This window comes from Podarcis filfolensis (assembly GCF_964270895.1).
Source record: "Podarcis filfolensis genome assembly, chromosome: 14".
NCBI classification, from domain to species: Eukaryota; Metazoa; Chordata; class Lepidosauria; order Squamata; family Lacertidae; genus Podarcis; species Podarcis filfolensis.
The window spans coordinates 18,612,462-18,625,801 of record NC_139616.1 but is presented as its reverse complement, the minus strand read 5'-3'; the positions used below and the strand labels follow the sequence as shown (position 1 = coordinate 18,625,801).

General features: G+C 45.8%; 1 protein-coding gene across 3 annotated transcripts in view; it reads right to left on the bottom strand.

The window, feature by feature from the left end:
• Positions 1 to 13,340, bottom strand: part of NTRK3 (neurotrophic receptor tyrosine kinase 3) — a 421,592-nt gene that overhangs the window by 37,226 nt on the left and 371,026 nt on the right. For 2 of the 3 annotated variants that reach the window (XM_083586416.1, XM_083586418.1), the window contains one exon: positions 371 to 445. The exons of the other annotated variant lie outside the window; for it this stretch is intronic. In XM_083586416.1, coding sequence (XP_083442542.1) covers positions 371 to 445 — 75 coding nt within the window. The remainder of the gene's footprint in view (positions 1 to 370; positions 446 to 13,340) is intronic. 3 annotated transcript variants of the gene reach the window in all.

Here is a 13,340-nt window from a genome sequence, read left to right as displayed (position 1 = left end):
GGGAAATGTGTGTGCATCTTATGGAATGAATGCAGGCTGTGCAGCTATCCCAGAAGCCAGAACAGCAAGAGGGATCGCTGCTTTGGCTGGCTTCTGAGATTCAGAATATTTTTTTTTTCTTGTTTTCCTCCTCCAAAAACAAGGTGCGTCTTATGGTCTGGTGAGTCTTATAGAGTGAAAAATACGGTATTTCTTTTTTAATAGGAGCAAATTAGTAGATTGCAGAGGGACCTCTAGACAAGAGATTGCAGTCTGCCCAAGCACCTAATCTACAGCATGGGTTATCTATAGCATGGTTCTCCTGCCCCGCCCCAGTGACCAGGTTCTCAGTCAAGCAACTGTCCCCCCACTGGAGTCGAGATCCACTCACTGTTGTAGCTGCCATTGCTGCTAGTCTCTGCTGCTGCCACGTTGTCCTGAAATAGCCCTTCGGATGCGGCACTTCCTGACAGCGAATGGTTGGAGACAAAGGGAAAGGAGGGTTGGGGGAAAACAGAGAAGGAAAGCAGGGAGGGAGGACGGGTGGGGGTGGGGATATGTGAAGGAATGAAGTAGGGGACAAGAAGGGAAAGGGTGTGTCTTTAACTGCATCATACGTCTTTTCACCGGCTGCAACATTCCAACAGCTTAATGCATATTTCAGGCTTTTCGATAGGTTGTTGCCTATGGTGGTATCGGTTTCATAATTTTTGACCTGGCAATATATTGCAAATCATTGTGTGTGTATGTGCTATGCAAAAATCACAATATGGGAAAAGCCACTGTTGTAAACAAAATCTGCCCTTTTCACAAGAGTACACAAGAGCCCTTATAGAGTCCTTTGCAGGTTCTCCATTGGTAGGAGAAAATAACAGAGGCCAACCAGAGAATATTGAGAAGCAAAGCAGCTAGTAAGCCTAATCTTTAGTAAAGCTGTTGCAACAGGGTGCTCCCCTCACACGCAGGAAAAAGGAGGAGGAACCAGAACAAAGGTGTGCCCGCCCTTATATAGACTTTTTAAATTTCCCACCCTCAAACTCCAGACCACCCCCAGAAACATCATGCATACACCACAAAAGGGGTGTAGCCCAGGACCACCTCCCCCAATACATCATACATACATACATCACAGGGGGCAGTCTAAAACAGAATCCTGAGTGTGTTGTTTATCTCCTGTCTGGCAAGTTACCTGATTGCATTATCTGGGTTTTGGCCCCTCTTTTGTTATTATAACTACTTACCATAGATTCTGGCATATTAGGCGACTGGGCATATTAGGCGACCCCCCAAATTGGCAGCTGCAATTTGGGGGTCCATCTTATAAGCCCAGTCGCCTAATACGCTGGGCAGCTCCGCGCCGGCAGAAAGCCACCCGTCGAAGAGCGGAGCCCGCTGGCTGCTGCTTCTGAAGCAGGGTTAAAAAGTTGTCTTATACGCCGGAATCTACGGTAATTCCTGAATCCAGGTCACAGGCTCACCCTATCCACACCTGAAATGTGCCCTTAAGGCAGGATTTGTGAGCACAGAGACAATGGGGAGGTTTTTTTTCATTTCCTTTCTCCTTGCAGAGAAACATTTGGTCAGCTTGGGAGAGTCAAAATGGTTTCAGGACTGTCTTCCTGTACTGTTTCAGACACGTATTTATGTACGTGTTTGCCTTGTACATTTAATTTCCCGGTATATATTTGAGACCTTAAATTCGTATGACATTACCCAATGCCTCTCTCAATTCCTTCAGCCCCTGTTAACTTTGCAGGCGCCAGAAAAAAAAATCAGGATGCAGGAAAAACCATGAAGCCAGCCAATGCCTTTACATAGCTCCATCACAATGTTGAAACCCAGATACTGCCCAGCCCTAGTTGTGGGTCCCCAAGCAGCTGCCCAAGGATGCTAAGCACTGGTGCTAGGGGATGCTCACAAGCAGGGAATAGTGACAACTGCATCCGTATATCGATACAATGCAGTCTTCACCAACCTGGAGTCTTCCATAAGTTTTGGACTACAATTCCCATCATCCCCAGCAAGCATAGCATCCTGGCTGGGGATGGTGGGAGTTGTCGTCCAAAGCTTCTGGAGGGCACCAGGTTGGCAAAAGCTTATATGTAGAGTTCAGTGATGGTTGGAGGCTCTAGTTGAGAGGGAGGGAAATAATATTATTGCTGTATTTTTTAAAAAAATCTCCCCTGAATCCAGAAGTTACAAACTGTCTGATATAGAATTCCACAGCCAACAATGGGGCATTATGCACAAACAAACTCTAAGCAAAAAAAGCAATCAAGATTCAGAAGGGGGGGGGGGACACAAATATAATAAAGAACAGTGCTAATCTCATCTAACGTGCTGGGATGAAAGACTGATGTCTCTCTCCCCCGTCCCTCTGCAAATAACTTAGAGAGACAGCACTCTATTGTTGATTTACAACCCTCTTTGAGTAAATATGAAGAAACTGCCACTGCTTCAGACTATACAAAGCCCAATGATCTCATCCATTTCCCTTGTATGGCCAGGGGAAGAGAAAGAGGAGAAACACTTCTTTTCCTGGCTGCTGTGAGATTCTAGCAAAACGTTGCAAAGCTTAAGTTATTGCTGGGAAGAATTAGAAGGGATTTGGAGCAACCTGTTTTTGATGGAATAATTCGGTTAGGACCTAAGCTACTTATTGGATCTGGTCCACTGCAAGGACGGCTTTAGTTCAGCTCTGTTGCTTCACAGGCCACCTTCCACCATGTCTCACGTTGCTCCCAACAACAAGTAGCCCCTTTGTAGGGCTCCTCTCAGGATTGGACTTGAATCAAAGGCTTCAAGATGCCAGAAAGGAGATTCCGACTAAACATCAGGAAGAACTTTCTGACAGTAAGAGCTGTTTGACAGTGGAAGAGACTCCCTTGAGAGGTTGCAATCTCTCCTTCACTGGAGGTTTTTAAGTAGAGGTTGGATAGCTATCTGTCATGGATGCTTCAGCTGAGATTCCTGCATTGCAGGGGGTTGGACTAGATGACATTCCAACTCTTAGGATTCTATTGCATCTTGTGTGAGGCCAAAATTTGCCCCAAATTTGTGGGCAAGGAGGCCCTTGGCTTTACGAAGGAGGCATGAGGCTCTGGCATTGTCCTATACTCCACCCACATCCTCCCCAAAGCTGGTGAAGTGCTAACTAGGCTTTGGGAAGGAGAAGGGAAGACTCTGGGACCCTGTCAGAGCCTCGTTCTTCCTTCCCAAAGCTGAGCACCTCACTTACTGCGCTTTGAGAAGGCACCTCCTTAGGTCAGAGCCCAGTGTGAATGCACTGCTTGCAAAGCCCTAAATCTCTAAAGCTGCTGGCAAAGGACTGGAAAACTCCTGTGGCCCATCTCAGGAGACTGAACAAGAATGTTATTCTATCTCTTAATCAAGATCAGAGCAGCAACAGCACATTTCTAACTCCATCTAGATACAACTAAAGTCCAGTGCCCCCTAGGGACTAAACTGTATAATGACGCTGTCCACATAAGGAGACTGCCATATCTGAATCTAAACCTGGAGGGTCTTCAGCTCAGGGTGCCTCAGGCCAGTGGCTGAAAATATCTAGTGTTGACCAAGAAATGCAGAAGACTAGGCTTTGAGTATTTAAACCAGGCCTGGCCAAACCAGAGACTTCATGTCACTTTCCAGCCACAGGGGTCAAATCAACCCTGTTGACCTTTGTCCCTGGAATGTACTCAGAGACCTGAGCACACACCCTCCATATAAGAACATAAGAAGAGCCTGCTGGATTGCATCAACGGCCCTTCTAGGCCAGCATCCTGTTGTCACATTGGCCAACTGGATGTCAATGGGAAGTCTGCAAGCTGGATCTTAGTGTAATAGCATTCCAAGATAGTTTACTCATCTAGGTTTCTGCTAAAACCTAACTGACAGACACAGTGCTGTCTGCTGACAGACACAGACGATGGTACAATGGTGGAGAAACATGAGCAAATGGGCCTCATTAGGACATCCCAGAGGTCTCATGGTGAATTTGTTTGCCCAGCTCATTGCAAACTATTCACATGTAGATGGTGTGCATTGAAAGGGGCTGCTTTTTATGTTCTTGAATAAGGAAGGAAAATTCTTTTGTGGTTGTTGCTGTTCCCTTAGACATTCAAGGAGCTGCCCTTCCAAAAACTCCTGTTCCAATGCATATGCAATTTTGTGCACCATTGCCCACCAATGTTAACATTCTCTATGTGAGAGCCTAATCACAACAATTATTTGATTAAAGGCTACTGCCAGACATCCACCATGCAAGACTCACAGAAATGAATGGGAGTTTAAGAAGAACAAGGTTATCATTATACCAGAATATCCATTGACACTTATCAGCACAATATGGGGTGTGGGCACATAAAAGGAACCAGGGATATACTCTCTAATCACCATTACTCCCTCTAATAGTGAACACAGCTCAAAGTATTGGAGTCTCAGAGAAACAAGAAGGAGATATAAGCAAATCCAAGGTTGGCAGTAGTGTTTTTTGTTTTTTAAAAAACGACCCTAAAGGGGCAAACCTCCCAACCAAGGAATCAGCTATAGACTGAGCATAGGAACATTGGGAGCTGCCTTATACTGAATCAGATCTTTGGTCCATGTAGCTCAGTGTTGCTTGCACTGGCTGGCAGTTGCTCTCCAGGGTTTCAGACCAGGGCTCTATCCCAGTCTTACCTGGAGATGCTGGGGATTGAACTTGTGACTTCTGAATGCAAGACAGATGCTCTGCCAATGAGTTATGGCCCTGAGCATGGACCGTAGCCCTGGAATGTTGTTTGACAGAACAGGAGAAAATGAGAAAGTTGGGGAGGGAGTTGAATCAGTATCCTGAATCAGTGGCCGACTGGACCGTTGAACTGACTCGTCCCCATCCTCTGTGAAACAGAAATAACGAGCTTCATTTTGCAAGCCAATCCAAAACTCTAAAAAGTTTTTTTTTTTATTTTAGCAATGACTGCATGAAAACTGGTGGGTGGGAGGGAGGAATGCTCATGTCTCTCCAAATGTCATCTGTGAATGATGGGATTCTTGGTCCCTTCACTCGGTATCCAAAGCAAAGCAATGCTGACCACTATCCCATGTGGCAAGCCCTGTCACCACAGTTTCTCACCAAAGAACCTTTGAGACCAACTCCACCCAGGCTGGCCATTGGCTCTTCCTAGATAGGGAAGAGAACCTTCTTTCTTAGTGGCACTTTCCTCAAGTAACAAGGTCTATCCGATTTTGGATGTGTATCTAGCCTGAATTATTGTCTTATTTGCTGATCCTGAATATTCCTCAGTCCTGCCTCCTGGGTCTTCCTCTGAACCAAGGTTAACCCACCTATGAAGCAAGGTGAAGAGACTGCCTCAGGTGGCAGAAACAACAAAGGCAGCAGATCTGGCCTCCAAGAAATGCATCATCCACAGCTGTGGTGCACTCCTTGGAGGCCGGATCTGCTGGTGCCTCAGCAGTCCTCCCACCCCCAATACAGCAGCATCTTGGTGAATAGGAATCACTACTGGTCTCCTCCCACCCTTGTTCCTGATGTAGGTTTTTATTATCCCATTGTTCTTGGTGCAGATCTTCACTCACCCCTTCTTCCCTGGCAGGGGGCTGCCTCAGGTGCCAAAATGTCTTGGGCCAGCCCTGTTCTGAGCTTTACTGAACATCCTCTGGTTTAATCCTCTGATCTTGATCTTAGTAATTAAGACAGAGAAAGTAACAACAGCTACAGTCTTTTGCACACTTATCTGGAAGTCAGTCCCATTGGCTTCAATATGACTTCTGCACAGACGTGCATAGGATCGTGCAGTTTTCCATTCATAGCATATTTTATTTTATGCTCTCCCCCCCCCTTTGAAATGAAAATTCCAAGAGCAAATATTCTGACCACATACTAGCCAGGAGAATTCCCGCTCCCCTCCAAAAAGACAACTCTTTCCATGCAAATATCGTAATTACAAAAGTTAAGGAGGATATCTATATGTAAATTTGTGCCGCTCTTCTTCTCTATGTCTTGCAGAATGCCCCTTCATATGAAGAAAAACCTTCAAGTTTGTCACAATTAAAGAGTTCCCAGAACACTCAACAAGCTAAGATGTGTGTGTTTGCCCCCACTTATCCCAAAATGCACCACAAAAACCATACTTTTAAAATGCTTTTGGAGTTTCTCTCTGATCAACAAGATGCTTGGCTAGGTTTGATCCACCTTTGCAATGATACATGAATGTGAGTGACCCTATATTCTCTCTCTCCACCCCCTTCCCCACCTGCCTCCCTGCCTGTCTCAACACTTTTCATAATGAAAAATATAGTATGATGGTGGTGGTGGTGCTATTGTGAACCATTTTTGATCAGGCCATGGATCTGGCAGTAAGATCCAACCCACCACTTGGAAACCAGTGGTCTACAAAGTCTTATGAAGAAGCATCTCCACCACCTTCACTCAGCTCTGTGGTCCAACTCTGAGGTCCAGCTCTGAGGGCCTCCTGGTGGTTCCCTCACTGCAAGAACTGAAGTTACAGGGAACCAGGCAGAGGGCCTTCTTGGCAGTGCCCCCCACCCTGTGGAACACCCTCCCATCAGGAGAAGAGTAACTATACAACCTTTAGAAGACATCTGAAGGCAACTTTGTTTAGGGCTGCTTTTTAAAGTTTAATGTTTTATTATATTTTTATAAATGTTGGAAGCCACCCAAAGTGGCTGGGGCAACCCAGTCAGATAAGTAGGGTACAAATAATAATAATAATATATTATTATTATTATTATTATTATTATTATTATTATTATTATTATTAGACAATATGATTATATTAGCTTTCCTTTCATACCGCTGCTTCTTTAGCCCCTATCACCTATTTTCCCCCAGAGCCCCCTGTCCTTGTTGCTGGATAAGTGTTATAAAAAAGAGAGGATGAAAACACAAATTGAAAGCATAACTAAATAAAGCGGCCATAGAAGGCTCCCACAAGGCCATCCTTGGCCTAAGCAGCTCTCGGCATCACGACTTCTGCTTCTGTGAGCCATGCTTAGTTCCCGCCACCCGCAAGCTCCAATTCATTGGCACTCCCAGCCAAGAGCTTCCCATTGACCTGACAGGAGTTCCTTTGTCAGCATTACTCTCATTACCGATAATAAAATGAACAGCAAGCACATCCGAAAGTATCAGCCACACAGGTGGAGAGCTGAAGGGGAGAGAATGAAGTGGGGAAAGGGAGTCTGAGGATCAGGTGCTGCAGGGAAGGGGGGCAGAGAAATTAGGATAATTACCATTCTGAGATAATGCCATGCAATGTAACACAGCCTAATTGTCCCATTAATTCCTCTGCACTCACAATGCTCTGCTATGAAGGGCTCTTCAAGTTTCAAAAAGGAAGGGAGGGTGGGAGTCATTAACAGTTTGTGGGGCTTTTTTTCTGTTAGGTGTAAACGAGGGAGAAGAGAGAACAGCCAAAGAGAGAAAGAAAACCTCACTAGAAACTTAAGAAAGCTACTACAGAACAGCTCCCCTTTTTGGAGGGGGTGGGGCGTGTTGCGGGCAGCGACCAGGGACCAGGGACCTCCCAGTGACCCAGCTGTGGGCCGAGGAGTGCTGCCCACATCATTAGAACTCCCAGCCGCCGTATCACTTCCCCGGCTGACCAATCGGGTTAGCCGGGGGCGTGGCCACATGGTGTTTTGACCGCAGCGCGGCTGGGGAGGGCAGCCTCCATTTGTCTCCTTTGTCAGATCTCCCAGCCCCACCCCACCCTCTTTTCTTGCATTGCTTGACTATGGCCTCACTATGACTAATGTCAATCACCTGGTTGTCGGGGCCGGGTAGGAATTTTTCCACTTGGCAAATTGGCACCAGCCATTTGGTTTTCGCCTACCTAGTAGCAATCGTCACAACTTTGTAAGGTTAGGCATTGGGTAAGCCTGTCATGTGAGGAGCGGTTGTTGCCTCTGGCCTGCCCCTCCACGTTAAGGGTATCCCGTTAAAGGGATCCAGGGGTGTGGTTCCTGTCCGAAGCCTGGGTGTGGGCTAGGTCCATGCCACAACCCACCAGTGACCCTGGGGGTGCTCAGTTGATGTACATCACAGGGCTCCCCCTATCTGTGGTTGACACTTACGGGACTCCTGCAGACAGGTAGGAGTCAGGATATAGTCTTGCTTCACTCAGTTGTGGTTCGAGGACCCGACCCCCGCGAAGTGAAATGAAGACACAAGGACAAGTGATATAAGGTTGATGGGCTAGAAAAGGCCACAACTTTATTGATTACAGCAATGAAAAGGTATTGGCTTAGGCATTGGATCGAAACAAGTGGGTTTATTCACCAGTAGGTGGAGCCTGTTGATGCTAATCCAACTATAGGCTCACCCCTGCTGTCACCGAGGGTCGTGCCATGGCCTCCCGCCAAGCAGGCATCGGACAGAATACACGACCGCCAGATTCCTTTAACGGAATACCCCTAAAAATTGAAGGCATAGGCGATGGCCACACCTAGCACTTCGACACACAACACATTATTCCAATGCCTAACCTACCCACCAATACCACAAAAGTTGTGACGATTGCTACGAGGTAGGCGAAAAAACCAAAAAGCCTAATGCCAAATGGAAAAACTCCTACCAGGCCCCCCGGGCAACCAGGGCGACCAACCTAAGGTCCATAGCAAGGCCAATGACCTAAGCCCTAACTAAAAGGGAGTGGAGGGTGGGTGACTTGCGATGGGACGGTGATGAAGAATGAGGCCAGGGAGAGGCTGGCACTGCAGCAAAAGGCTGCTGAACACGCCCCCTCCACGGCACCTGGTTGGGTGGCCATCGGGGGGGCGTGAGTGCCAGCCAGGTGAGCTGGAGGCAGGGGGCAACGCCCCCTGCTGGGCGGTGCTCAGGCTCCCGCCCACAACCACTCCCCTCTCTTTCAGGGAGGAGAGTCTTTGCCTAAGCCAAACTGCTCACATCTATAACCAATAAAGTTATGGCCTAATTTATCCCATTAACCCAACATATTTGTGTCTGTGTGTTTACTTCTGAGCGAACTGCAGGGCCTGGAGCCTCGCCACGCAAGGCCATCTACTGGGAGCAGGGATGGTGGCATCAGTCAATTTCACTTTGTTTCTCATATCTCCAGTTCAGATCTCCACATTTCCACAACAGTTAACTTAAAAAAAAAAAAGGGTCCTCATCAGCATTTTAGTAAGAACATAGTAAGAGCCGTGCTGGGTTAAGCCAATGACCCATTTTGTCTAGCATCCTTTTCTCAGAGTGGCCTCCCAGATGCCCAGGGCAACATCATGAGCAGGACATGAGCACAAGAGCAGTCTTCTGGGAGTTCCCATCAACTCAAATAGAGAAGCATTTCTGCCTCCAACCATGGAGGCAGAGCATAGCCACTAGGGCTAGTAGCCACAGGTAGAGGTATCCTTCATGAATCTGTCCAATCCGCTTTCAAAGCCATCTAAATTTGGGGTCATCACTTGACTTCTGCACAAGCAAGTTTCATGGTTTAACTATGCAGTGTGTGAAGAATTTCTCTTAGTATACACATTTTTCCATGCAAAATTTCCATGCAAAAATTCTATGCAATTTCCCCTAACACAATGCAGTTTTATACACTATTTCCACATATATATGCATCTTTATGCCCATTTTACCCCAGTGCAGGCACTTTTATATATATTGCTTGGCTGGAGAACTGCAAGTAAGTGGAGACTTCAGCAAGTACAGATTGGGTAGGTTTTCCTTTGAATGTGAACTGAACTGAACTGAATTTTTCTCCTTCCATCCCATGTTGGAGAGATCTGCATTGGGATTTTCAGAGTGGCCACCATTGCTTCTCAAGTTGTGTGAAATGCCCCAAAGGAATCATCCTAGTGTTACTTTTGGAAGTCCCCACTCTTAACTGGTATATAAAGGTCCATAGCTCAATGGTGGAACACCTGGTTTCCAGGCAGAAGGTCCTTGGTTTAATCCCTAGCATTTCCAGGTAGGGCTGAGAAACATTCCCTGCCTGAAACCCTGGAGAACTTCTGCCAGTCAGTGTAGACAATACTGAGCTAGATGAACCAACAGTCCATCTCATTATAAGGCAGCTTCCAGCTTCCATCAGAGATGCTTGCATTGTTTGACGCCGAATAGCTGCCTTAAACATCATATCACTTGGGAAAGAAGGAACAAAATGATTCTGCTGGGAGGCAAGTAATAAATGGCTTATTAGATACTGAGGCATCTAATTTGCACTCCCTCTCGTCCCAAACACCTACTAGGCTACTGACAGGTGCCCTAATGACAGGGTTGGGATCACAAGCAGCTCTTCCACCAACTCTATTTAACTGGAAATGGCCGGCATTTCACAGGTCATTATTTCTTCAGTTTTAATCAAGGGGAAAAGGGCCAGAAGCTCATTTAATTAGCATCAATCAAATAGGAGGGAATGATAGAACTCCTGAAGGGCAGGTGAGGAATCGATTTATCCAGTTACGCTGCAGCTAGATTTCCAAGAGTGGCCTAGTAACCATGTGCTAAATATACTGCAGCGGAATTTCTAGCAGCAATTTTCACATACCAAAAGAAGAGGGTATGCCTGCATTCATGGACTGAGTCACAGCCCAAGAAAGAGGGCTGGTATCTCATAAGAAGAGCTTGGATCAGGCCAATGACCCATCTAGTCCAGCATCCTGATCTCACAGTGGCCTGTGTGACACCCTCACTCTCTTCCCATGTGGCTTCCAGCAACTGCTATTCAGAATCATTGCTGCCTCCAAAAGTGGTGGTAGAACATAGCCATCATGGCTGATAGCCATTGGCAGCCTTCTCCTCCATGAATTTGTTCAGTCCCCTTTTCATGTCTTACTCGCCTGTTTTCTAAACTAAAATGTCCCCAAAGCTGCAGCCTTTGGGGGTCACTCCATCTCATTCCATGTGAGGGTCACATCTGAACTGCTTAAACTTATAGGGTGTTGGCCATACCCTCCAACATTCATCAGATGCAAATAGGGAAATAGCTCTTAATAATAAGAGCATAATCTTTGTATACTCTTTATGAAAAATGTTCTTATATGTGCACAAAATGTCCATTCATTTCCACAGAGGGAACAAATCTAGATACACCCAGAGATATTTACCAGGGCAGCTCTTATGAAGAGGAGAATGCCATCCGTGAACTGGATCTGGATTGGGGGCAGATGTTTTCAGCTGCCTTGGATTTAGCAGCAATCTCATGGTTTTGGAAGAAAAACCCTCATTAAGGAATGCCACAAACTCCTGAGCTTTTTAGCTTCTGATGGCAAAAGCTGAAAATTCTCTATAGCAGATAAGTATCCTGAGCAGACAGGAGGGTTTCTGGTTATTGCCAATGGGGGGGGGGAGGTGCAAGCTGAATTTTTAAGGAGATAGACAATCAAGCTCACTGAAAGCAATGCACCCTGTAGTGAAACACAGTGATTAAGAACTGCACTGAAAAAACTTCATATCAGTATTTGCAGATAAATGTCTTAATCACGCACTCTCCTAAAGGGAGAGAAGGTGCACATCTGTGTAAAAATAAAGGGGCTGGTTTCACGCACCTCTTCCTCTAAGGAAGGCATATCAAGAATCCAATCCACCCATGCCTGTGACTTTGAAATATGACGGTTGCCAGGATGATAGTTTCCTTTTGACGTTTTCCACTGCTCGAAATGTTATCTCCAATCTGTGTGTGTGTGTGTGTTTTTCTTTTTTTAAAAAATGATTTTCCAAACCATAAAACAAAACCCTCTTGCCTTGTCAAAGCTGGATAAACAGCTGAACTCATTCCAAGGTGATCTGAATAGGAAAAGGATGCATCTGTCTTCAGGCAGAACACAGAGAGACTTATGGGGAGAAGAAGGCTGATGTTGCTGCTGCTTTTGTTACATAAATGTCTGTTTGTTGTACACAGACGTGTTGCGGGAAATTAAGCAGTTCACCTTTGCAAAGCGCTTCGCATCCCACTTAGGCGAGAGCCAGATGGTGCTTCTCTCCCTTTGTTTTAAAAGATTTTTTAAAAAAACAGCAACAACACCACCAACATCCAAGCACTGAAAGCAAAGAGCCAGGCGTCAAGCCTGAGCCCAGAATGTATTCATGCATCCCATCACTTGTGCTTAGTAAAAATGCAAAATGTGTGCAATTACAGGCACACACATACCGACAAACATACCTAGCCAGAGCCATGCAGAGAGGTCTGGTGGGTTTTAACTAACTTGGCAGCCTGCAGTGAGCTTTAGACCTGTCATGTCAATGTCAACCTTCAGATGGAATTCTCCACAGCCTATACCCGAGAAAATGATAAATTGCTGCATTCTCCAGGGGAAACTCAGCATGGACGCTCACAGGAACATTTCAGTGAAATCACCTGGAACTCAAGTTTGCTTTGGGTTCCTGCCCTGGGAACCGCAAATCTGAATCCATTAAAAGGTTATTCTCAATTGCGGAGAGACCCTTCTGCTTATCACCGAAGGGTATGTTGCTTAATTCAATCCTAGATAAGGAGCTTTTCTGCAATGATCATGGAATGCCCTCCCCAAGGAGGTGTGTCTGATACCAACATTACAAGCATTTTTGGCACCCGGTGATGACCTTCCCATTTGCCCAGGCATTTTAGCATTTTTTTTGGATTGTGGGGGATTTAGTTTGCTCTATTCTGCATTTTAGTTTTTCATGTTTTTATTTGCTTTTGCCTTTCTTGCATTTTGCTATGTTCTATCTTTTTGTTGAGTTTCTAAATCGTATTGATGTGTTGTTATGAATTAGTTTAGTACACGATCCTGGAAAAAAATTGATCAAAGGGAAATTAAGAAACATTTGCTTATTTTAAATAAGTAAATAAAATCAGTTGTGACCTGAGCCTTAGATGGCCATCCAGTTATTATAGCAAGTCATGTGAATGACAACCCCATGCAGTCCTACGGAAGCAGAGGATTATCAATGCACTGATGATCTGCACTACATGGCTGGTGGGTTGGATTTCATGGGCTGAAAACTGAGCGTGCCTTATCTAAGGTCACAGCCAAAGAATGTGCGAAAAGGTCAAGCTCATCAGGCACACTCTCACACCAGCATGGCATCATAGAGAGCAGCCTTCCCAGTACTAGTGCCCTACAAATGTTTATAACTCCCATCAGTCCCAGCCAGCATGGCCAATGGTCAGGAATGATTGGGGCTACGGTCCAAAACATCTGGAGGGTACCAAATTGGAGAAGTCTTGCCTAGTGGCTAGAGTCACATAGTGGCTACACCAATGATTGCACTGGCTTTCTGCCTCTCCCCACATGAACCCACTGATGTTGTTGTGTTGTTGTTTAGTCGTTTAGTCGTGTCCGACTCTTCGTGACCCCATGGACCAGAGCACGCCAGGCACTTCTGTCTT